A 26,238-nucleotide genomic window follows, 5' to 3' on the forward strand; every position below is an offset into this window, starting at 1 on the left:
CCAACTACATAATTTGTGGCCCCCAGTGCAAAATAAAAATGTGGAGTCCTTTGTTTAAAAATTAGGAATTTTTAGACAGTGACAGCAGAGCATTAAACCAAGTGTGAAGCCCTTCTGGGCACAGGCTAGGAGGCCAGCCTGACCAAGAATCTTCCCTTGACCACCAATCTATTCTTTCCTCTCCCACTAAAGCCTATAGTACTTGTTTATAAGACCTTCTTGATACTTATCGCATGCCACATTTGTCAACTAATCTTTATGACTATATATCTGTATGTGTTTGCTGCATTTTTATTCATTCATCAAGCTCTTATTAGGATCATACCACGTACCAGGTACTCAGAAAACAAATCTAAAAGACTCAGTCTTATAAATTCAGGAAGTTTGCAATCAGGGAGGTTGCCAAACATAACAATTATAATACCTTGTGATAAACTGTGATAGAAAGATGCATAGGGTACCAAAAGCAAAATGACAGTAAGGTGCCAGGTAGGAAGGCATCTTAGAAGAAGTATAGCTTTAATCACAATGAGATATCACCTCACCTCTGTTAGGATGGCTATTATCAAAAAGATAGAAGGTAAGCATTGGCAAAGACATGGAGAAAAAGGGAACCCTTGTACACTGTTGGTGGGGATTCAATGCAAATTAGTATAGCCATTCTGGAGAATATGGAGGTTCCTCAAAAAATTAAAAATAGAACTACCATATAATCCAGCGGCCTGTGCAGTCTCACACAGGCCTGTGCCCAGAAGGGCTCCACATTTGGTTTAATGCTCTACTGTCACTGTCTAAAAATTCTTAATTTTTAAACAAAGGACTCCACATTTTTATTTTGCACTGGGGGCCACAAATTATGTAGTTGGTTCTGTTCTTGGTTCTAGGAGAATGATTCAGATTTATAGACACGGGGAGTGCAGAGACAGGCAGGGAGAGGGAGTGCAAAAATCTCAAAGGCTTAATGAGAAATGTGCCAGGCATGGCAGAGGCATATACCCAAAGGAAATGCACTCAGAACAGATACCTGCACTCCCATGTTCACTGCAGCATTATTCACAACAGCCAAGATGTGACATCAACCTAAGTATCCAGCATCAGATGAATGAATAAAGAAAATGTGGTCTATATACACAATGGAATACCATTCAGCTTTAAAAGAGAAGGAAATTTAGTCATGTGTGACATCATAGATTAATCAGGGGGACATTATGCTAAGTAAAATAAGACTGGCACAGAAAGACAAATACTGCCTAATCTCACTTTTATGTGAAATCTTAAAAAGTTGACTTATAGAAGCAGGGAGTAGTTGAGCAATGCGGGGAGGGTAAGAAAAATGGGAAGATGTTGGTCATAGAGTACAAAATTTCAGTTAGACAGGAGGAATAACTCCTAGAGACCTATTGTACAAAAGGGTAACTATAGTTAATGTACCATATCCTTGAAAATTGCTAAGGGAGATTTTAAATATCCTCACAGGAAAAAAAATAAGTATATGAGGGGATAGGTAAGTTAATTAGCTTAGTTTAATTATTCCACAATGTATACATACATCAAAACATCACACTGTATACCATAAATATATATATTTTTTATCAGTTAAAAAAAGAAAATGATGTATAGCTGGGCCTTGAGAAATATATAGAAGCTGGCCAGATAAAGGAGGGAGAAAAGTGATGAAGGCCATTTCGAACAGAGGGGCCAGCATATATGAACAGAGCAGGATGCTATATACATCTCCCAACTGAAATGTCAGCTTCTGGAGTACAGGAATTGCACCCGTCCACAGCACCTAACATGGTGCGTTGCACGTAGAGCAATTTCAATGCATATTTCATTAGTTGAGAAGGCAAGCTGATTCTATAAACAATATGGCATTTTAACATTAAACCAAAGAGCTAAAGTAATTAGACATTTTAAATAGATATCTAAAATTCATTCTCTAAGCATGATAGGTCTTCCAGAGAATTTATGTACACAGCTGCCATATGAAGGTTGACTTTACATCTTTTTAATGCTAATTTGACTATCCCTTTCTGATAACAATGTAACAAAAGTTAATTATAGTTATTATTTTCAGGTAGATTAAGAAAGAAAGAGGGCTGTTCATGACTTGCAATTTTTTTTTCATAAAATGTCAAACACATAAAAATGTTGTCTTTGCAGTATTCCTATGTATTAAAAAGTGGAACTCAGCAAATGATGCAGGCTACAACCATTTTGAAAGTAGAAAATTCACTTACCTGTAGTTATAACAACTCCCTAGATATCCACTGACATTTTACAACCCATTTGCATTAACAGAGTCATTGAAACAGATGCCAGTTGAAATTAATTGTGCTACTTACCTTAGTTTCCTAAGCTGGAAATACAGTATTTCCTCAACTTTTGTAAACAGATATGATGCTGCTGCTGAGACAATGTTTGAGATTCTTCGAACCACCAAGAATACAAATACAGGAACAAAGGTTTTAAAATAAGCATACAGAAAATAAAAGAAAAAGAGTGTGAACTAAGTAATTCAATGGGAGAGTAAAAACGTTAAGTTGTGAGCATTTTAACAATGCTCATGTTAAAAGGTGAAAAAAAAACACGAAAAAAATTGGTAAGAAAAATATTTGAGAGCATGGTACGCAGAAAAAGCAAAAGAGGCCAGGTGTGGTGGCTCACTCCTGTAATCCCAGCAGTTTGGGAGGCTGAGGCGGGAGGATCACTTGAGGTCAGCAGTTCAAGACCAGCCTGGCCAACATGGTGAAACCCTATGTCTACTGAAAATACAAAAATTAGCGGGACATGGTGGCGCACATCTGTTGTCCCAGCTATTCAGGAGGTTGAGGCAGGAGAATCGCTTGAACCCAGGAGGCAGAGGTTGCAGTGAGCTTAGATAGTGCCACTATACTCCAGCCTGGGCGACAGAGCAAGACTCCATCTTAAAAAAAAAAAAAAAAAAGAAAGAAAAAGAAAAAAGTAAAACAAAAAGATATGGAATCAGAAATCTTAGAGACAAACGCTAATTCCAGTATATACCAACAATCCTGGAGTAAGGCATTTTCCCTTTTCTCAGCTAAACTTGTCTGTACATTGAAAAAAAGACCACCTGTATCACAGGGTTACTTCTAAGAATACATGAGAAGATGATGTATGTGTTAACATACCTAACACAGAGGTCATAATTAGTGCCAAATTTTAGTTGAATCTGAATTTTATAAATTGTGATTTATATAAAATGATTCATCATTTCATTTTGCCATCAAATTCATTCATTCAATCTTTTTGTATTAAGACTCAAGTAGGATTCATTTTGCATCTGTGGGATATCCCATGCTGGGTGCCTTAATCCATCACATGTAATACTTCCAGCAAATCTAGGATATCCATAGGTGGCATTTTTCTCTATTGTAAGGTAAGGAAATTGAGGTCCAGATGAAAACTCTATCTTATTTGCAGCTGCAATATAAAAATATTTCTGGCAAAGTCCTCCATTCCTTAAATAGAGATATGAATCAGCTGCTAATTTTCTATAAACTAGGCCAAAGGATAGTCAACATAGCTCCAGTGAATTCACATGACCGAATTTCCTTATTTCAATCACTCTTAGTACTTTTTATTAAGCAAGTATTTACTGTGTATAAGAAAATGTTGAAGATAACACAAAACAAACATAGGTAAAAAGAATCAGGAAATTTGATCAGCAGAGAGTGAAACTATGAAATTGGCCATTTTAGGTTAGTTTGGTGGCAGAAAAATGGAATGGAGGGGACATGGCTGGAAACAAGAAGGGTTGGGAAACCATGGCTGTGGACAAGGTATGAGGCAATGACCACTAGGCTTGGGATGGTGGCAAGGGGCATGGGGAGCAAGAGGCAAACATAAGAGATATTTCAGAGGCTATTGAGGGTAAATGAGAAGGACAAGTCAAGGATAATTTTGAGGTTAATTATCTGCTATTGGATGCTTGGATGTTTGTCCCCTTAAGCTCATATTTAAATTTGATCTCCAATGTTGAAGGTAAAGCCTAATGGGAGGTGGGAGGTGTCTAGGTCTTGGGGGTGGATCCCTCATGAATGGCTTGGTACTACTGAGCAAGTGAGTGAGTGAGTCCTCACTGTTGGTTCCCATAAGAACTGGTTGTTAAATAGAGTCTGGCACCTTACCCCTCTCTCTTGCTTCTGCTGTTGCCGTGTGATCTCTGCATACCAGCTCCCTTTTGCCTTCTGCCATGAGTGAAAGCAGCCTGGACCCTCACCACAAGCAGATGCTGGCACCATGCTTCTTGTACAGCCTGCTGAAACATGAGCCAAATGTGTCTGTTTCTTCATAAATTGTCCAGCCTCAGGTATTCCTTTATAGCAACACAAATGGACCGAGACATCATCTAAGGAATTTAGAGAGTGGTGATGCCCTGGACAGAACTGTGGCATTTAGGGAAGACAAAGATGAAATCCAATGGATTACAATGAGGTTGAGGCAACACTGAAGAAGCTCAGGAGAGCTGGCCTGTGGATAATGCAAGGTGTGTATCCAGAGCTTAGTGCTAGGTCAGGGCAGAAGATATAGATTGGAGCCTCATTAGCATGGAGATGACTACAACTGTAGGAAAGAGTTAACTGTCTAGGAGGAAGCATTGGATGCAAATGAGAAGAAGTTTAAAAACTGACATCTAAAATTAAGAGGGGAAAAAAGAAGAAAGGCCCATTTAATCAATTTTTGGTGTGCACCTTAATGGAATGTATTTCAATAATAAAGGACTACCTTTTATTCCTGTTTTTCTGTGCCCAATAAAAGATAAGTATCAATAAAGGAGGAGGTACGAGCACTATACATTCTGTTTATTTTAAGAAAAATAATATTCAGGGCAAGAAAATCATGGCTAAAAATAAAGTCCCTTGAATATCAATAACCCATTTCCAATTTACCAGTGTGTAAGATCTGCTTCTATCATCGAAACTCTGGAAATGTCCAGCAAATCTGAGAACTTGCTTCTGCCTGCAATGACTACGGCCTCTAAATTCATTCACTCCTTTCCTCATTCATCCTACTTTTCACAAGCTACTCACTCTCAAACTTTGACAACACAGTGGCGCAGCAGGCAGACATACTCTCTGTTCTTGTGGAATTCATAGTCTAGCCCGTGACAATCTGCATCCTACCTCTTTCCTATACAAAGTAATCAGGATTGAACCTCAGTGACATTTAACTAGTTCTACTTGTCTTTCCTATTGTCCTTTGGCCATGTACTTTTTATAGATGAAGGCAGGGTGTCTGTTAATCAGCAGAGGGAGGTCTTCTTTTAGACGAATCATGAGGTAACCACAAAAGGTGATAAATATATGCACAAGTGGCCACACATTTTAACCCAACTGATTGAGGGGCTCCCACGACCACTCTACAGGGCTGTGTCAGTAGTCTACACAGCAGAGGGTTTCAGACTTATGAAGGCCGCCTACTCCCTTATGAACTCCAGTCAAAGGAATGAGACCATAGGAGGGAAAAGGATCCTCTCACCACATCTCCCCTCTCATTGCTCTTTCCTGTCTAAATCAAGAGAAAGGAAGGATAAGGGAAGAGAAACCAAATACATTTCTTAATTAAAAAAAAAAAAAGTACCAGAATGAATAAAACAGGGACTTTCCAAAACTGCTTTTGGTAGATTTAGCAAACCTACTGAACTTAGAAACTTTCATTTCATAATTGTCCGGAGATAGAAAGCAGTGCTTCCGAATAAGTGGATAACTCTGCCTATCCCAGTAGGTGCCATTGTGAGCACACAGGGTTGCTTAAGTTTCTAAGTCATTTCCCTGACTATGGTTTGAATCAATGTCAAATATCTACAGGGGTCAGGCAGGTAACTCAATGAAGTGAAACAGGTTGCATAGATGTCACAGGGATTGCCACACACTGGAAAATGTAAGCCTTATCTAAAGGTAGCAGCAGAAAGAATGTAGTCTTGTTTAAGAGAAACCAGAAATCTGGATTTTTACATAAAAAGTTGTCTGATTTTTAATATACTGGCAACATTTTTTCAATTACATATCATGTTGGCTAATCTGTAACTGACTCATCTAGACATCACTAATTTACAACTTCTGGTCTATGGCAAGTTTGCAATGTTTGTACAGAAACATGGAAGTCACTGCAGGGCTAGAAACATAACTTCAGCATTTACAAAGAGTGCAAAAGACTTAAGAATGCTTAAAGAACATAAAGAAGGGGCATACAATTATAATTATGTGTTCAAAACAGAGATCATTTAAACACATAAAAATGGTGATGAAATGAGTATTACTGGTGCATATGGAGTGAATGGTTGAGCAGTAACAATAACACTGAGAGACTGATAATAAATCATGCAAAATGTTGAAATGGGCTTGATCTATGCAATCATCATCATTAGCTAGAAACTAGGAAGAAATCTTTGGTGTGGTAAATATTGGATGGCTAATGTTAATTTAGAAGAAGTCTAGGAATTTTGAGTAACATATCATGGTGAATTGCTGCTAAAAGTTGTCGCAAGGCCTGGATGATTCCATTGGTTCAATGCCTGCTTCACCAAAATTTGTATTGGGGTTCCAGTGCAGATTCATTCATCCATTCATTCATTTGTTCAACAAATACTTGAGTACTTACTGTATCTCAGGTACTTTTAGAGGCACTGGAGATGTAAATGCATAAATAAGACATTAGTTCCTAACCTCATGGAATTGGCATTCCAGTTGAGAGAGACAGACAATATTTAAGATAACTAAGTACATATTAGATAGTAATAAGTCTTAGGGAGAAAATAATTAAAGTGCAGAAGGGGAATCTAAGTCTATGTGTGTGTATGTATTCAGGGTTGAGGGTGGTGTGGAATTGAAATTCTTAATGACGTTACCAGGAAAGGCCTTTCTGAGAAAGTGACGTTTGAACAAAAACATGAGGGAGGTAAGGGCAGACAGTGAGGGAGTGCAAGTGGAGCAAGCCCTGAAGATATCGGGGGTAAGAAAATTCCAGGCAGAAGGAATAAGCGCAAAGGCCCTGAGGGAAGAGTGTGTGTTTCATTTTCAAGGCCAATGCAAAGAGGCAAAAGAGGGGTAGAGTAGCAGCAGATGAGGTCTGAGAGGCCTGATCACACAGGGCGTTGCCTTTTACAACAGAGGAGGCAAGAAGCTATTGCAGGGAGGGTGGTCTCATCAAAAGAGTTACAGGATCTGATACACATTTTTAAAGAGATCTTTCTAACTGCTGTGTCATGATTAAACCAAAGAAGGGCAATGTCAGATGCAGTGAGACAAATTGGGAGGCTGTTGCAATAATCTAGGTGAGAGATGATGTGGCTTGGACCAAACTCTTAGCAAAGGAGACAAAAGTTGTCAGATTCCGTGTACATTGTGACAGTAGAGCTGATAGGATTTGCTGAAAGATTCTTTGTGGCATGTGAGAAAGTGAAGAGTTAAGTATGAATCTAAGGCCTTTGGCCTGAACTACTAGAAGGACGCAGTTGCCATTAACTGATATGGAGAAGACGGGATGAAAATCAGGCCTGGGGATGGAGAATTGCAGAAGCTCAATTTTAGACCTGTTTATCCTATTAGGGATCCAATCAGGAGATCAGAGTAGACAGTTGGATATAGGTGTCTGCAGGTCTCACTGTAGATACTAAGTTGAAGTCATCAGCATATCAATGATATTTAAAGCTGTGAGGGCTGGGTGCAGTGGCTCACACCTATAATCTCAGCACTTTGGGAGGCTGAGGTGGGTGGACCACCTGAGGTCAGGAGCTTGAGACCAGCCAGGCCAACATGGTGAAACTCTATCTCTACTAAAAACACAAAAATTAGCCAGGCTTGGTAGCCCGTGCCTGTAATCCCAGCTACTCAGGAGGCTGAGGCAGGAGAATCGCTTGAACCTGGGAGGCGGAGGTTGCAGTGAGTCGAGATCGCACCACTGCACTCCATCCTGGATGACAAAGCAAGACTCCGTCTCAAAAAATAAAAATAAATAATAAAGCTGTGAGATTGGTTGAGATCACCTATGCAGTAAATATAAAGGAGAAGGGAGGGTGGTAGCAGGGTAAGGGATAATAAAACTACATATTGGGTACGGTGTAAACTATTCAGGTGACAGGTGCACTAACATTTCAGGCTTTACCACTATACAATTCGTTCATGTAACCAAAACCCATTTGTACCTCTAAAGCTATGGAAATTAAAAAAAAAAAAAAAGAAGAAGAGATAAACTCCAAATTCTGGGGCATTCCAACATAAGAGGTTAGGAAAATAAAGAGGAACCACCAAAGGATACTAAGAAGCTTCCAGAGAGGCAGGAGACAAATCAGGTGATTGTGATGACTTAGAGGCCTAATGAAGACTGATCTGTAGGGGAGGAGAGGGAGCTGCTCTGAAGAGCTGCTGATAGGCCATGTAAAAGGATGGAGAACCAACTGACCACAGAAGGCACAAACATGGAGGCCACTAGGAATCGTGTAAAGATAGTTTGATGGAAGAGTGAAGCTAAAGTCCCATTCGAATGGTTTCCCAAAAGAATGAGAGGGGAGAAATTGGAGACAGTAATTGTAAACAATTTCAGAAGATTTATTGTAAAAGGAAGAAGAGAAATGTTGAAGCTGGCTGAAAGGGGAAGTGGGCTCAAGAGTTGTTTTTCTTTTTTAAGAAGAGAGAAATAGCGGCATATTTCTGTGATTCCAGGAATTACCCAGCAGCAGAGAGAAAGGGTTGGGGTGGGGATGGAGAAAGAGAGACGGGGAGAGAGAGAGAGAGAGACTTGCGGGAGCAATTTTCTTGAATAGGTGAGAGGATAAGATCTGCTAAACAAGTGGAGGACTTGACCCTGGCTAGCTGCAGAGACAGCTTATCCGCAAGGGCAGGAGAGAAAGCACAGTAAAGGGTCGCCGGTGCTGGGAGGTGCACCTGGGGAAATTCTTCTAATTGCCCCTATTTTCACAATGAATGAGGCTGGGAAAGGAGCTACACAAGGGCTGTAGTGAAAAGAGAGTGTCTGAAATATTGTCTAGGAGTTTGGAAGAATGAATGCTTTGGGGAAGATGGTAATAATGGCTGAGTAATATTCAAGGCTAGTGATAATCAGTTTAAAAATATTTTTCTTTTAATTAACTTTTAATTTTGAAATAATTTCAGAATTGTAAAAAAGGTGGAAAAATAGTTAAAAGAATTCCCATATACCCTTCACCCACCTTTCCCAAATATTAGCATCTTAACATTAATACTGTACCATAGTATAATTATCAATATTGGGAAATTATCATTGATCCACCATTATTAACTAAACTACAGACCTTTTTCAACTTTGATAGACTATCCTATTAGTATCCTTTTTCTGGACTAGGATCCAATCCAGATCTCACATTCCATTTAGTTGTGATGTCACCTTAGCCTCCATTAATCTGGGACAGTTCTTCAATCTGTCTTTCATCACCATGACACTTTCGAAAAAGTCCATCATAGACTGTCCCTCAGTGTGGGCTTGTCTGTTTCCTCACAATTTAATTCAGGTATGTATTTTTGGCGAGAGTAACACATTAGTGTTGTTGTTCTCTCTCTCAGCACATCATATTGTGGGATACATGATGTCTGCAGGGGCCCCCCACTGTAAAGTTACTATTTTTCCCTTTGTAATTAAAAAGTAGGTGACTGGCCGGGCACGGTGGCTCACGCCTGTAATCCCAGCACTTTGAGAGGCCAAGGCGAGTGGATCACCTGAGGTCAGGAGTTTGAGACCAGCCTAATATGGTGAAACCCTGTCTCTACTAAAAATATAAAAATTAGGCGGGTGTCGTGGCGGGCACCTGTAATCCCAGCTACTCAGGAGGCTGAGGCAGGAGAATTGCTTGAACCCGGGAGGTGGAGCTTGCAGTGAGCCGAGATCGTGCCACTGCACTCCAGCCTGAGCGACAGAGTGAGACTCCATCTCAAAAAAAAAAAAAAAAAAAAAAGTAGGTGATTATGAATTTAAAATAAGGGCATTCCAAGTGGGCTTTCTCCCACCCTGTTCAGTTCCACTGGTGTAGGTATTGAGTAGGTGGAGAATTGATTTAATATTATGGTTTATCAAGTGAGCACCTTAAAGTGTAACCTAAAACAGTTGCAGATGTCATCTAAGAGGAGGGTTAAATGCTTCAATCGATTTTTGATGTAGACCAAAACAATCAATTGTATTAATAGAAAGAATGTCTGATAGATTTTATATGATCTCAAAGGCGGAAAACAGACCTGATTTTAAAGTTTCACAGGACTAACTTTTATACCCATCTTTAGTGGAAATGCTTCTGGGGACTTCTGAGAAATACTCCTTAATCTGTTTTAGTCACTAAGGTTTATACACAAATGTATTGGAAAATAGCCTTCTGAAATCTAACATGTCCATAAGTAAGGAGGTTCTAGATTTTCATTAATGCATCCAATAAATCCTTATTGAACCAATATCTGGACCAAAACCTGAACACCTGGTGTGTGCTACAAGTGATAGAGAAAATGAAAAATAAGTCAAATGTCTAATTAAAACATCCCAGGAACTCTGAAAAGTCAGAAAGCGGAAATACGATGAATTATTCTGAACTTCTGACATAGGAGATGTGCCTAACTAAGCATTTTTCTTACAATAAGATCTAAAACTACTCTGTGGCTTTAGCTGTATACTCTCAAAGAAATGCAGAGAATACAGGCCTGAGGTGAGACAGGAAATACACTAGACCACAAGTCAAGAGATCTTGAATCTAAATTTGATTGGGTGGCAACTTGTGTGTCCAAGTCAAGCTGGGATAGCAAAGTGGGTAAGAGCTCATTCTGTGGAGCTACAAAGGCCTGGGTCCCAAATCTAGTCCCTGGGTTTATGGTCTTCTTAATCTCTCTAAGCCTCAGTATCCTTATTAGCAGACAGGAAAAGTAAATAGCACTTACATCATAGCCTAGTTGCAAGGCATAAATGAAGAAATGCATGGAGAGTACTTAGTATAATGACTAACACACAGCATACGTTCTAAAAGTTCTAGTACTAATATTTAATCATTTTTATTACTATAGTTAATGATTAGTCACCTTTCTGTGCTTAATTTCCATATCTGTAGAGTGAGGAGAATCAACTAGACTAGAACTTCTCTAGCATGAATATATATATGAAAAAACTATCCCAGACTTCCAGAGTTGTCTTTTCCTATTTCTGTTACATAAGCAAACAGCAAACTTGGGGTAAGCTGCTAGTGCAGTTAGATCATAACTATAAATCCCAAATAAGCTTAAAATTAAGTTCAAAACACACAGGAAAATCACACTAAGATTTCTAATGAGGTTAGTAGTGACTTTCTGGAATTAAATTCACACTTTGCCCTGTGAGCCTGGTGCTGACCCCCAAGGCCCAGGGTGGTCTGCATTCACTGCCCTGTTACCTACCGTGCATTTTGCAGCAGTTCAATTCCTCTGCTTTGCTTTCTTTGAACTACTGCTATCTCCGGTGATGTAATTTGGCCTTCACTTTGCACAACTCATTATTCTGTCAGAGCTGGATCTTTCCTCATTCGCCCTTGAAAATTAAGAGAATAACTTGGCCTCAATTCCAGATTCATCTCTTAATGCAGATCCTGTAGCTTTCCTGCTCTAAATCTTCCAGTAGCTCTCCACTGCCTGTCAATATCCTAATATTTAAGATCCTCTCAGACTTACATTCCTAGCCTGACCTACCCAACTTCTTCTCTAGTCAAACTGGAATATCTACTAAGCGCCCCTTTAGAAGTTTTTAAGATTTCCTTTGTGGCCCATCTTGGTAAATATTTCAAGTGTACTAAAGAGGAATGTGTGTTCCTTATTTATTGGATACAGGGATCTATATATCGATCAGATCAAGTGTATTACTTGGTTTATTGAAATCTCCCACATCCTTAGGAATCTTTTGTTTGCTTGAGCTTTTATTTTCTAAGAGACATGTGCTTTTTTTAAAAAAAAGGTCCTCATTTTAGAGGTAGATTTATCAATAGCTCCTTGTCACTTTGTCCATTGTTGTTTCTGGTATTTAGAAGTTATGCGGTTAAGTGCAGACAGTCATATGCTGGCACATCACCTTGATGAATCATTTCTTTGTATCCTTAAAAAATAAGCCTATTAGAGTCTACTTTGTCCAGTAGTAATATATTGTTTGCCTAGCCTATGGTCAGCTTCCTTGATATGCTGTGGGCTAGAGAATGGATTCTCTAGTCCCTGTTTCAGAGAAAGGGTCTCAATTTTGAGGCTCTCAGGGTGTTTTATTTCAGTTCTCTGCTTGCTGCAGACTAGGGAGTTCATCTCCATTTCCCATGTAGGTAGGACAATCCCAGTTCCCCACCCCTAAAAATCAGACCCCCCGTGGACCACCAGGACTTCATCTCCAGCTCACTTCGCTGACATTAAGTTTTCTTCTCCCAACATCACGGATTTCCTTTTCTGTTCATCTCAGCTACATATTTTATCTGGCATTCCTATGTATTTTGGGTGGACAGGAGGCCATCCACATCAGCACCAGTGGTCACATAGACTGAAAATGCTAGCATTGATTTCTAACTAACTAAACAAACTATACATGCTTGAATGTAAAATGACTTTGTTTACATTATATATAATATGTTTGTATATGTGTGTATGTATATAAAGAGCACAAGAACCATTTTAGTGTGATTTAGCAACAAATCAGTTATATGTAACAAATCAGTAATATGTAACAGTAATGAGTATGGTACTTCCTTTATACAACAACTTTTGAATTATCATTGAGAAAAAATAGTAGTTGACATTTATTGAACATTTTCAGTGATCCAGGAACTGTGTTGAAGCATTTTCAGGATGTTCTCATTTAATTTTCACAACTCTGTTTGGGGTAGGTGCCATTATTGCCTCAATTTTACAGATGTGGAAATTAAGACTTAAAGGGTTAACTTGACCAAAGTCATATAACTGGTAAATGGTGCTGTCAGTATTCAAACCAGGTCTATCTGACTTTACGGCTAACATATGTAACCACTTCATATTTCATCTTACATAGCTTCAGTAGGCAAAAGGGGCATACTGAGTATCCATAATATCTCTTTAAAATCATTAGGGATCTCTCAAAAATCATACAGGGGCCAGGCATGGTGGCTCATGCTTGTAATTCCAGCACTTTGGGAGGCTGGGGTAGGCAGCTCGCTCTAGCCCAGCAGTTTGAGACCAGCCTGGGCAACATGTCGAAACCCTGTGTCCACAAAAAATTTTTTAAAAATTAGCCGGGTGTGGTGACATGTGCTGTAGGCCCAGCTACTCAGAAGGCTGAGGTGGGAAGATTGCTTAAGCCCAGGAGGTCAAGGCTGCAGTGAGCTATGATCATCCTACCGCATTCCAGCCTGGGCAACAGAGCAACACCTGTCTCAAAAAAAAAAAAAAAAATTAAAATTAAAAAAAATCATTAGGGGGAAGAAAAAATACCACCATGTAAAAATGGACAAGGGACTGGATAAGCCATTTACAACAGAATACACTCAGTAATAAACATACAAAAAAATGTTTAAACTCATTAATAATCAAATACTAATTACAATAAGATGCTATTTTCTTTCTGCACTGCAAAGGAAACAATAGAATGAAGAGACAACCCATGGACTGGGAGAAAATATCTGCAAATCATATACTGGATAAGGGGCTAACATCCAACTTAAAGTACTCAAGAACAAGAAAACAAATAACCTTACTAAAAAATGGGCAAAGGACTTGAATAAACATTTCTCAAAAGACAACATACAAGGTCGGGCATGGTGGCTCATGCCTGTAATCCCAGTGCTTTGGGAGGCTGAGGTGGGAGGATCTCCTCAGCAGGAGTTTGAGACCAGCCTGGGCAACACTGTGAGACTCTGTTCTACAAAAAAAATTTAAAAATGAGCTGGGCACAGTGATGGGTGCTTGTAGTTCCAGCTACTCAGGAGGCGGAGGTGGGAGGATCGCCTGAGCCTGGGAGTTCGAGGCTGCAGCGAGCTATGACTATGCCGCTGCACTCCAGCCTGGGGACAGAGCGAGACCCTATCTCTAAAATACTCAAAACAAACAGTATAAAATCACTATAAAGTGCATTTTATTAGTTTCAGAAGACAAGATCTTAATCTTATCTCTGACTATGGCTGTGTGGCCTCCCCAGAGGGTACTCACTTCCTGTGCTTCACCCTGTGCCATCAAAAGTCTGTCCCTTCTACTTGGGAGAGGTGCTATGAAGTACCAGAAAGAAGGGTGCCTGTTAATCTTTGGGCAGATGTTTCTGAAGGGCAGAGGTCATCTGAGGGAGGTCTAGAGATCAAGCAGGAGATAAGGGCCGGTCTTCCATTTCGGCTGGAGACATTCCCTTCTGGGGTTCCTTAATCCTTTAGCCAGAACATGTCAGCAACTCATTCAGGAAGTTCTGGCCTTTAAAATCCACATCTCCTTGACTGTAAGAAGCTCTCAAAGCCCTCAATGCTCTAATACTTTTACAGCACACAGAAAACATTTATCTTTGACTCCTTGCCCCATGAAAGTAAGTATGAAACATAAATATATTTATTAAGAAACACACTAGGCCAACTAACTCTAGCCCTCTGGTATGGGTCTAGAAATCATAGCCATTCCAATTCATCACAGCTTGTCTTACAGTGCACAGTACAAGATTAGCAAAACCGGCCCTTCTGGTTTTTAACTAACTGATTTCTATTAAGCAAATGGTGCCAAAACGGATTTGTTATACTCATGGCTCCACTTTCAACCCCTGTGGTCTCTCACTTTAACTCCTTTCAGAAAGCTGGTATCATCATTGACCCCATTAGTGCCGTCTTCTTTTTACCTTCACTGGGGACATCAAGTGTCTCACAACTATGTACTGCCAATGTCCTCAGTCAGTGAGTGTACAGGATGAGGCACTTTGCTTTTTCTTTTCCTAAGCAGGAACACTTGGGTAAAGTGATACACCAAGTTACAAATCCTCTGGAAGCAATCCCTTCTAATGTTGTGAGTCTGGGAGAGAAGTAGGGAGCTGGGAAGAAAGGAACGTTCTGGCTTCCTTTGCTCCCATTGAGAGCAGTGGTGACCCAGAGCCTCCACTGGGCCTAATTCAGATTTGGGATTTGGGAAGTGATGGTGTGTGTGTAGCTCCTGGGCACAAGGAAGGTACCCCAGCAATGGCCACGCAAGTTTTCCATGAGAAAACTTTCCAGGGCAAGGTACCATCCAATGAGAAGCAGAAACACAGACTGTCTCAAGGCTGAAAACACCTAAAATCATCTGGTTTGGTGGTTTGCATGCAACCTCTTGTAACCATGGAAACTTTTCTTCAAACAGCAGAGCCTAGTATGTCAAACTCATACAAGCATAGTTGCTTTCTTGGAATTGCAGTGGTGAGAAGAATAAAGCCCCACAAACTGTTTTCCCCATGGCTTCTGAATAGAGCTAGACGCTATATTCTTTTCCTTGGTTGGGTATTACCTCACCTGGAAAACCTGGCAAAGGAAATGAAGAAATTTTCTGCTACCTGGGGCAGGGTGGAGAGAGAAGAAATGTCCTGAAACTTTAATTCTACCCTGATAAAATCTGGCATCATATTATAAATTTGGCAACATATTATAAAGTGGAGATTGCAACTGTCAGAAATGTAGCAGAACTGTCAACAGCATACTAAACTATGTGATACTGAAATGTGAGTTACACTTCTTGTTGTCTAGTTCTGGTATAAGAAGTACAAGTTCTTTACCAACACTCAACCCACAGAATACAATGCACTCTTACATGTCCTGCCCTTACTCCCATACACAATTTTTAGCCTCATACACTTACGAATAAAACATATACTCAATAGGGCAGTAGGCATAAGCAGAATGCCAGGTTTGGAAAGCAAATCATATCTACTGTTTAAGGTCATATGTTGACATTAGAATGAAGAATAAGTCATTACAAAGCATTTTTCTCACTGCGGTTCTAAGTGCTACAGGTGTTTGCTGAGGGTTGAAATAGAGAGCATGCAGCTCAGACACTTTATTGATATAGTACATGTTCCTCCTAAGTTTAGGACTAAATCCCAGCCAGTACAGGGACTCAGTAGAGTCATCTACCAAAGTCCGGTGTGCACATTAGAAAAAAACCTAAGAAAGATCATGTGCATTTAACACCTTTCCCTCTAGCCATTCAAAGGAGCTTCACATTGCAGCCCTTTTTCACCTTTGTTAGGCACACCAAGTGGCCTGGAAGATGCTGAGAACAAAGAGGCTTTCTTCCTTGGGTTACCGGTTGAAATTTATCATCGATTCAGCCCAGTTCAATCAATGGTGACAGCAGCTCGCAGACCCAACTCACGTGGGGGAGAGTCAAGGCCTCTTACATCACGGTACCAGGTCTCCTTCAGGCACGAGCTCTCCCACAGCTCCTGTGCCGCCCAGAGGAGTATAAAGACCTGTGACAGAATGTAGGACACTGCCTAGAGCATAGCATTTGTGCCACAGTCTGAGAACTGCAAACTAGAGTTGCCAACATTTGCAGACATTAGGAAAGTTAAATGTGAAATTTTGTGGATAAATTTTGTGGATAAATGCCCAGGATGTATAGCCCTCCAATATTTCAGTTAACGTAAACTATCATCACATAATGCAGGGGTGTGGAGACCGGAAAACTGGGCTGTTTTATTTTAATTTTCTAACAACATCTACTGAGCACTGACTCTGTGGCCGGCACAGAACTAAGCCTCTGACACAGATTATCTCTTTAACTCCTCACAAGACCCTTTGGTAAGTACCATTTTAACCCAGTTTTACAAATGAGGAAACCCCTAGGGCTTAGGTTAAGTAGCTGGTCCAAGGGCACAGAGCTGACAAGTGGCGGCCAAATATGAACCCAGCTGGGTAGAGCTGTGCTATGCTTCCTGTGCTTGAAATTTAACGCAGATGCCAGCATCCTCAATTAATATAATAATTGTGAAGCTAAAATAAAATCAACATTTAAAACAGTGCTTCCACATACTAATGTACATTGCTCATGCTTAAGTGCTTAATATTAAGGAAACAAATATTATTTAACTTTTTTTGGTGAAGGACACGATCATGCAATATATACAAATATCTAATATTAGCTGGTTGCAGGCAGTCTAAAATGATCACTGCAGCTAAAAAAAAAACTCAAAAATGTTTCTGAGAATCAGAGGAGTGCGAATAAACAACACTATTCTACCAAAGCAATATAATAAAAAATTGTTAAAATAAAAAAAAACCCTCAAGTAGTTATAATGCAGGTAAGTGTAGTCTTTGGAAATTATTTAAAATTTCATTTCAATGTCTATAAAGCCTCAAATTAATCATTATAAGTTGTTTTAATAAAGCTTAAAGTTTAGCACCTAGTGAAGTAACTTATGCATAGTAGGTTTCCAATAAATTATTCTGGAATGAATGACTAAATTCATGAAGGCACTTTTGAAAACAGACAGACATTGTCCTTTCCTCGTGTTTGGATTTTTTTTTTTAATTCCATGATAAAAGTTGCATGACATTTCCTTATTAGTAATTTTTTTTAAAGGAATCCCAGGATCTCCAGTTCAAACAAAGGAAATAACTATCACCTTGAAAGACAAAAAGAAATAATTGGCTGAAAATAATTAAAAACAAATGAAGTGTTTGTCTTTACAGTAAGATATGGGGATAAAAAGAGTAGCAGCTTCTTCAAAATATCTTTATTAACATTTGAGAAAATATAAAACTATTCTCTAGGCAACAGCATGAAAACACATGAAATAAGTGGGTACGTTTAAGCCACTGTGACTGGTGAAGAAGACATTTCCCCGTACATATAATTAATATAAACAGGTAAATTCAGACCAATAAAACACCTCTTTCTCAAAAGCATTTTAGTGCCCTGTGTTACTCTGGAGACTCAGTAGTTGAACAAATATGTGCTCAAAAATAACTATTCATTCTTTAACAGCACTTAAAAAAACTAATATGAACATAAAAACACAAATTACTCCATTATTTCCATAAGGTAAAATATTAGGTTAAAACTACAATGGCCAAGCTGTTTAGTAAACCTCTGTCCTATTTTAAAGGTAAATAAATAAATAAGAGACAGGTCTATGGAAAATAATGAAGATGTCTAGCAACACTTTTCACATCATTCCAACAGAACCAACAGCAAATCTAAGGTTCCCCAAGCACTTCCCACTTACTAGGGAAATCGATAGAATTACCTGCCGGGTGCCTGCGGTTGCTTCTGCATAAGGCTTTTATCTCATTTTAGCAACATTTAAAAAATGCAGGATGTCTATAACCTTGGCGCTCATCATTACACTGGCATCTTTAGTACAATTTGCTAATAGAGTGAAAGCACTGTGGTTTAGTTTGGGAAGCTTCTTCATAAGGTTCTGCCAAACTGCAAAGGGGATGGAACAAATAAATAGGCTGACTGTACGTACATCAGAAAAAGCAGACCCTTAAAATCAAAAAGGGAGCTATTCATTATTTCAAAAACACATTATTTTACAAAAGAAGAAAGAAAATTGAGGAGATAATATTTTCAAAACTATAAGAACTATAAAATAATCTAAACTGAATTTCGTTTGTCCTGTCTAAACTCATCCTATACTGATATATCATTTCCATAGACAAAGCGAGTCAGATGTGTTAGAAAAACATATATACATATAAAACATACCAAGCCATGGATTTAATTTTCATAATAACTATCCCATTTGCCTAAATGTTTGGTACTAAGTGGTAGAAACAGAAGACAAAATATTCACACCTGAGGAGATTACATATTAAACCGCCCTAGGTTTTAGTCTCATACTTGCTAGAAGAAATCTGCAAGGAATGAAACCTGGATGCCTGCGGATTCCACGTGTGACAAAGCATTTTTTGAAAAAGCATTCAGAAGGCTTGCTTTCGACTACACAAAACTAAGTATAAATTTTAAAGGCCAAACGTCAGTCAGTAAAACTGAATTCCTGTAGTTCTTATGGTTCCAATGATCTTGAAGAGCATAGGTACCTGACTCAATTTACACTGCCATTTTTTATGCTTAAAAATATAAACATTTTTTCATATTTACAAAATATGCACGATATATATTACTTGAGACTAATCTTAGCCATCAGAGCTGCCTTTTGTTTTCAGCTTTGTATTTCTGAGAAACTAATGAATCTATGGTGTAGATACAGCAAAAGTGGAAATAAATTCATAGTCTGGGGCAGCAGTATAATTGGGACACAGTAAACTTATGAGGAAAAGAAACAGTACACTACTACTATAAAGGAAAACAAGTTGCATAATATTTTCCAGAGTCTGATTACTTTTTTGTTTAAACTTTTCTACTTTTTTCATTGATTGTTTTAAAATATGTTTGCTACTAAGGAGAAAAAGGAAGACATGGTTATGGTGTGAATCTTGAAAGATCCCCAAAGCTAGAAAGATTTATACAGAAGTCTCTCATTTTCCAACTTCTGTTATAAAGTTCCTGCACTAGTACTTCGAAAAAAACCAAACCTGGAAGGAAGCTCTACCTAGTTTACTTTCTGAGTACGGATTTCCGCATCTATCAGATGAGTTCTTTCTAGTGCTCTTTTCCCCTCAAATCTCCAGAGAAACACGCACATTTTTGCAAACACACACGATGTATCTATCACTGCACACACAGGTTCATCAACACCATGACAGAGGCGACACGTCACAATATGATAACCAGAACAGAGGACGATGACAGTGAGAAATGGGTTTCTTTTACCGCCCGCTTGGATCCCTAATGCCCTTATTTCTACACAATCCAGTCTCAGCCAGGAACTTTAAAGAATCAGAAAGACAAAACAGGTTGCATGAAAGGAAGAGAAAGAAAAGCGAATGTCCGCTTTTCGAGAGCACTGCAAAATTAGTCCCGGGACCCGGCTGCACAAAAGTGCAGCGTTAAAGAATGCCAGCCCATATTCTAGATACCCAAGTAAAGCATCCTGTTATCGAGAGATGTAAATAATAAATAATAGTGGTCATTGCCATTAAGCATAAAAATAGTAATAACAATTGTCACCACGGCGTTCCGTACAGCAGCTGCACGTGGAGCCGGCTTCTCCTCCGGCCCCCACGGCCCGCAGCCTCCCTGCAGCCCCACAGTGCGGCGGAGGAAGGCGAGGGCTCCGCGCGCGCCGCACCGTGGGCTGGGCCGGCCCCTCCCGGCGCCCGCCTCGCCTCGCCTGTCCCGCCCCGCGCCTGCGCGTCGAGTGGCTGGGCTGGCTTAGCGGACCCCGGTTGCTAGGGTGTGTCTCTTTGGCCTCCTAGAGGGTGTGGATTCGAGGTGCTTCTTCGGGAACAGCCTCCTGCAGGAAGACCCTCGCTGGACCTTTACCTCGCTGCCTAGATTCCGAGGAAAAGGAGATAGGAGACGAAAAGCCAGTTGGTTTGGGAAGCGGCTGATTATCCTAAAGGGTAGTGTGGGAGTCCAGCACTTCCACGCACCTCTTTGGGTACTACGGAAGGGAGATTTCCAGCATCGTGTAGAACATATGAGCAGGGAGTACTCCTTGAGCGCTTGTGTGCAGTTATCTTTTGGCGGTAAACGGCCCATTTGTGCAGTTCCAGGGTGTTCCCTTCTAGGCTATCAATGGAATAACTAAAAGCACATATTGGGGGTGCATCTTCTCGCATCATTTCTAAACAGTATGAGTTGGGATCCAGCAGCCCTGGGAAATCTCATTATAGTGAAACCCATCTTATTTTAGGATTGAATGGTTTTCGCCCAAGCGTAGTGGTTGAAAAACAAGCCATTATAAAAGAAAACAATTTGTTTGTGAATGTTTAGATATGGTGGGTCTTCAGAGGCTTATCTAATGAAGGGATCTTCTACACATTTCTGACCAAATTCTCTTTCTACATTTATAAGGATAACATTTTGGAGAGAGAGAAAAAAAATATCATTTCCACTATTCTGAAAAATTAGTATTTACTAGTTGAAATAGCATTGGCAAATTGAACTTTGTACTAACATGGAAAATTGTAGAATGATCCTGGGTAGTAATAATACACATATTTTTAAAATTCTATGTTTACTTATAACCCTACATTTTAACTGGATTCTATTAATAGAAGTTTTAAAGAATTATTTTCTTACTCTTTTTTTTTGATAAAGGAATTCTGCCTGGATTCAGTAGAGTATTGGTACAGAATGATTTTCATTAAGATGTAATCTAAATTCTTATTATTTTTCAACAATTCAAACATATTCAAAACCTTTTCAATTCTCACTTAAACCAAGGATTATGAAAAACAGCACTTATTATTCATTAAAATGCAAAAGCCCCCACTGCTTCTTCGAAGACCCTTACCTCCAAAATTCACTAAGCTGTCTTTACGTGAGAAAAAAACCCATACAGGTATGTGTATTAATCAGATATGTGTATTAACATTTATGTATCTTTCATAGAAGTTCCTTGACTTGCACAGCTCAGAATCACAATACACTCACTAATAACTTACAAATGTTTGTTGTCAGATGATAACATCCAATTCAATTCTACAGATGCATTTATTGATACTTATGGTGGACTTAGTAGATTCAAGTTTACCTCATCGATAAAATTTACTTGTAACCCCAGAATTGGTACTCATAGGGCTTTCTGAGTCATGCATGGATATGTGCAGAGCACTGAAAAATTTGAGTCACACAACACACATGCCCCCAGCTGAGGTGGAACAAGGCTACTTCTGCCTTCTTGTTTCAGTTCTCATATTGTAAACGGGTACTGTTTTCCCTGTCTGTTTAGCGCTGTGTTTCTTGAATGTTTGTGCTTTTAGTTAGTGATTTCACTGTGGGCCCCAAGCATAGTGTTGAAGTGCTGTCTAGTGTTCCTGAGCACAAGAAGGCTGTGATGGGCCTTACAGAGAACAAGATAATGTGTTAGATAAGTTTCCTTCAGGCGTGAGTAGTGTTGTTGGCCCTAAGTTCAATGTTAACAAATCAACTGTATATATTTATTAAAGTGTCTTTAAATAGAAACAAATATAAAACAAAATTATGTGTTGATCAGTTGATGAAAATGTTGAAACCAGAGGTTTGCAGGAACCTAGCCCCATATTTCTCCCAGGAGAAATGGTTCAGTAATGAGTAATTCATTGTTTGTAGAACAGAACTACTGCAAATAACAAGGACCGAATATATTTAGTGAACAAAAACAGACCTTACCAGTTCCCTTCATTAGTTACCCACTGGGATAGTGATTGTAATCAATCAATCATATAAGTAAATGCAAAATTACCCTGTGATAAGTGCTATGAAGTAAAGATGAGCCACTTTTATAACTGTAACTTTATATAATACTTAATCCTCTATTTCTGTGTATGGTTTCTATTCCCTCCTTATTATAAGCAATGCAATTAGCATATTTTCTCATTTTCCCCTTCTTAGTCTCCTCTTCCATCTGATTTTAGTTGATTGCAGTTTTAGTGTCAACATTTATACGGTTGAAATATAGCTAGTCTATAACTTGATTTATAATGTTAAATTATCATCTTTTGACCTATGGCTATTAACGATATGTAACTCAGCTTACCTGTAATACTGCCACAATTTCCTCTCCTACTTTCTCTCCCAACTTTTGTTACATGATTTTTACATCATCATTTCTACATTTCTATAATGTTCTGCATTTACAATCTGTTCTGTAATAATACAGTGTGTAGATTTACAGCTCAAGATTACCAGTTATCTTGTAGTTTCTCTATTCATCTTTTGTTTAAAGTTTATCTTCTAGTGCAGAATTTCACAACTTTGGCACTGTTGACATTTTCAGTTGGATGGTTCCTTTTTTTTTGGTGGGGAAAGCAGAGCTCTCTTGCTCCAAAGGCTCTTGACAGAGGGCTTTGCACATAGTAGGTGCTCGAAATTTGTTTGTTTTTTATTTCTTCTAAAAAAAAAAAAAAACCAGGATACATGCACAGAACGTGCAGGTTTGTTACATAGGTATACATATGCCATGGTGATTTGCTGTACCTATTGCCCCATCCTGTAAGTTTTCTCCCCTTACCCTCTACCCACTAACAGGCCCTGGTGTGTGTTGTTCCCCTCTCTGTGTTCATGTATTCTCAACGTTCAACTCCCACTTACAAGTGAGAACACACAGTGTTTGGTTTTCTGTTCCTGTGTTAGTTTGCTGAGGATGATGGCTTTCAGCTTCATCCATGTCCCTGCAAAGGACACAATTCCTTTTTATGGCTGCATAGTATTCCATGATGTGTATGTACTACATTTTCTTTATCTAGTCTATCATTGACAGGCATTTGGGTTGCTTCCATGTCTTTACTGTTGTGAACAGTGCTGCAATAAATATACGTGTGCATGTGTCTTTATAGTAGAATGATTTATATTCCTTTGGGAATATACCCAGTAATGGGATTGCTGGATCAAATGGTATTTCTGGTTCTAGATCCTTCAGGAATCCTTATACTGTCTTCCACAATGGTTGAACTAATTTACATTCCCACCAACGGTGTAAAAGTGTTCCTATTTCTCCACAGCCTTGCCAGCATCTATTGTTTCCTGACTTTTAATAATTGCCATTCTGACTGGCGTGAGATGGTATGTCATTGTGGTTTTGATTTGTATTTCTCAGATGATTAGTGATGTTAAGCTTTTTTTAATATGTTTGTTGGCTACGTAAATGTCTTCTTTTAAGAAGTGTCTGTTCATATCCTTCACCCACTTTTTGATGGGGTGGTTTGTTTTTTTTCTTGTAAATATGTTTAAGTTCCTTGTAAATTGTGGATATTAGACCTTTTTCAGATGGGTAGATTGCAAAAATTTTCTCCCATTCTGTGGGCTGCCTGTTCACTCTGATGATAGTTTCTTTTGCTGTGCAGAAGTTCTTAAGTTTAACTAGATCCCATTTTGTCAATTTTGGCTTTTGTTGCCACTGCTTTTGGTGTTTTTGTCATGAAGTCTTTGCCCATGCCTGTGTCGTGAATGGTATTGCTTAGGTTTTCTTCTAGGGTTTTTATGGTTTTAGGTCTTACATTTAAGTCTTTAATCCATCTTGAGTTAATTTTTGTATAAGGTGTAAGGAAGGGGTCCAGTTTCAGTTTTCTGTGTATGGCTAGCCAGTTTTCCTAGCACCATTTACTGAATAGGAGATCCTTTCCCCATTGCTTGTTTTTGTCAGGTTTGTCAAAGATCAGATGGTTGTAGATGTGTGGTGTTATTTCTGAGGTCTCTGTTCTGCTCCATTGGTCTATATGTCTGTTTTGGTAACAGTAACATGCTGTTTTGGTTACTGTCGCCTTGTAGTATAGTTTGAAGTCAGGTAGCGTGATGCCTCCAGCTTCATTCTTTTTGCTTAGGATTGTCTTGGCTATGTGGGCTCTTTTTTGGTTCCATATGAAATTTAAAGTATTTTTTTCTAATTCTGGGAAGAAAGTCAGTGGTAGCTTGATGAGGATAGCATTGAATGTATAAATTACTTTGGGCAGTATGGCCATTTTCACAATATTGATTCTTCCTATCCATGAACATGGAATGTTTTTCCATTTGTTTGTGTCCTCTCTTATTTCCTTGAGCAGTGGTTTGTAGTTCTCCTTGAAGACGTCCTTCACATCCCTTGTAAGTTGTATTGCTAGGTATTTTATTCTCTTTGCAGCAGTTGTGAATGGGTGTTCACTTATGATGTGGCTCTCTGTTTGTCTGTTATTGGTGTATATGAATGCCTGTGATTTTTACACATTGATTTTGTATCCTGAGACTTTGCTGAAGTTGCTTATCAGCTTAAGGAGACTTTGGGCTGAGACAGTGGGATTTTCTAAAAATGCAATAATTTCATCTGCAAACAGAGATAATTTGACTTCCTCTACCCTTTATTGCTTTCTGTTGCCTGATCGTGCTGGCCAGAACTTCCAATACCAGGTTAAATAGGAGTGGTGAGACACGGCATCCTTGTCTTTTGCCAGTTTTCAAAGGGAATGCTTCCAGCTTTTGCCCATTCAGTATGATATTGGCTGTGGGTTTGTCATAAATAGCTCTTATTATTTTGAGATATGTTCCATCAATACCTGTTTATTGAGAGTTTTTAGCATGAAGGGGTGTTGAATTTTATCAAAGGCCTTTTCTGCATCTATTGAGATAATTATGTGGTTTTTGTCATTGGTTCTGTTTATGTGATGGATTATGTTTATTGATTTGATTTACTTATGTTGAACCAGCCTTGCATGCCAGGGATGAAGCTGACTTGATCGTGGTGGATAAGGTTTTTGACGTGCTGCTAGATTCGCTTTGCCAGTATTTTACTGAGGATTTTCACTTCAATGTTCCTCAGGGATATTGGCCTGAAATTTTCCTTTTTCTGTTGTGTCTCTGCCAGGTTTTGGTATCAAGAAGAAGTTAGCCTTATAAAATGAATTATGGAGGAGTCTCTCCTTTTCTGTTGTTTGGAATAGTTTCAGAAGGAATCATACCAGCTCCTCTTTGTACATCTGGTAGAATTCGGCTGTGAATCTCTCTGGTCCTGGGCTTTCTTTGGTTGGTAGGCTATTAATTACTGCCTCAATTTCAGAACTTGTTATTGGTTTGTTCAGTGACTCAACTTCTTCCTGGTTTCATCTTGGGAGGGTGTACGTGTCCAGAAATTTATCCATTTCTTCTAGATTTTCTAGTTTATTTGCATAGAAGTGTTTATAGTATTCTCTGATGGTAGTTTGTATTTCTGTGGGATCAGTGGTGATCTCCCCTTTATCAGTTTTTATTGTGTCTATTTGATTCTTCTCTCTTTTCTTCTTTATTAGTCTGGCTAGTGGTCTATCTATTTTGTTACTCTTTTCAAAAAACCAGCTCCTGGATTCATTGATTTTTTGAAGGGTTTTTCATGTCTCTAACTCCTTCAGTTCTGCTCTGATCTTAGTTATTTCTTGTCTTCTGCTAGCTTTTGAATTTGTTTGCTCTTGCTTCTCTAGTTCTTTTAATTGTGATGTTAGGGTGTCGGTTTTACATCTTTCCCGCTTTCTCCTGTGGGCATTTAGTGCTATAAATTTCCCTCTACACACTGCTTTAAATGTGTCCCACTGAGTTGAGTACGTTGTGTCTTCGTTCTCATTGGTTTCAAAGGAGTTATTTATTTCTGCCTTAATTTCGTTATTTACCCAGTAGTCATTCAGTGGCAGGTTGTTCAGTTTCCATGTAGTTGTGCAGTTTTGAGTGAGTTTCTTAATCCTGAGTTCTAATTTGATTGCATTGTGGTCCAAGAGACTGTTTGTTATGATTTCTGTTA

At 39.0% G+C, this 26,238-nt stretch overlaps 2 protein-coding genes across 10 annotated transcripts in view; one reads left to right on the plus strand and one right to left on the minus strand.

The window, feature by feature from the left end:
- Positions 1 to 20,159, minus strand: part of LCP1 (lymphocyte cytosolic protein 1) — an 83,681-nt gene extending 63,522 nt beyond the window's left edge. Inside the window, exons 1-5 of one of the 9 annotated variants that reach the window (XM_054446696.2) lie at positions 20,040 to 20,159; positions 18,196 to 18,377; positions 16,185 to 16,416; positions 11,403 to 11,532; positions 4,152 to 4,279 (exon numbers count right to left, since the gene is read on the minus strand). The gene's annotated coding sequence lies outside the window, so the exon portion shown is untranslated. Of the gene's footprint in view, positions 1 to 2,345; positions 2,430 to 4,151; positions 4,280 to 9,802; positions 9,925 to 11,402; positions 11,533 to 16,184; positions 16,417 to 18,195; positions 18,378 to 19,506; positions 19,625 to 20,015 lie in introns of those variants that run through there. The other 8 variants (XM_054446694.2, XM_054446693.2, XM_054446699.2 and 5 more) reach the window with 8 other exon arrangements.
- Positions 20,160 to 20,253: 94 nt separating this feature from the next.
- The window catches only part of LRRC63 (leucine rich repeat containing 63), a 71,059-nt gene continuing 65,074 nt past the window's right edge, over positions 20,254 to 26,238 (plus strand). Inside the window, exons 1-3 of the mRNA XM_054446701.2 lie at positions 20,254 to 20,545; positions 21,120 to 21,148; positions 21,246 to 21,363. Of these exons, the coding sequence (XP_054302676.2) occupies positions 20,497 to 20,545; positions 21,120 to 21,148; positions 21,246 to 21,363 (196 nt within the window). The 5' untranslated portion in view covers positions 20,254 to 20,496. The remainder of the gene's footprint in view (positions 20,546 to 21,119; positions 21,149 to 21,245; positions 21,364 to 26,238) is intronic.

Source organism: Pongo pygmaeus, chromosome 14, assembly GCF_028885625.2.
Source record: "Pongo pygmaeus isolate AG05252 chromosome 14, NHGRI_mPonPyg2-v2.0_pri, whole genome shotgun sequence".
Taxonomy (NCBI): Eukaryota; Metazoa; Chordata; class Mammalia; order Primates; family Hominidae; genus Pongo; species Pongo pygmaeus.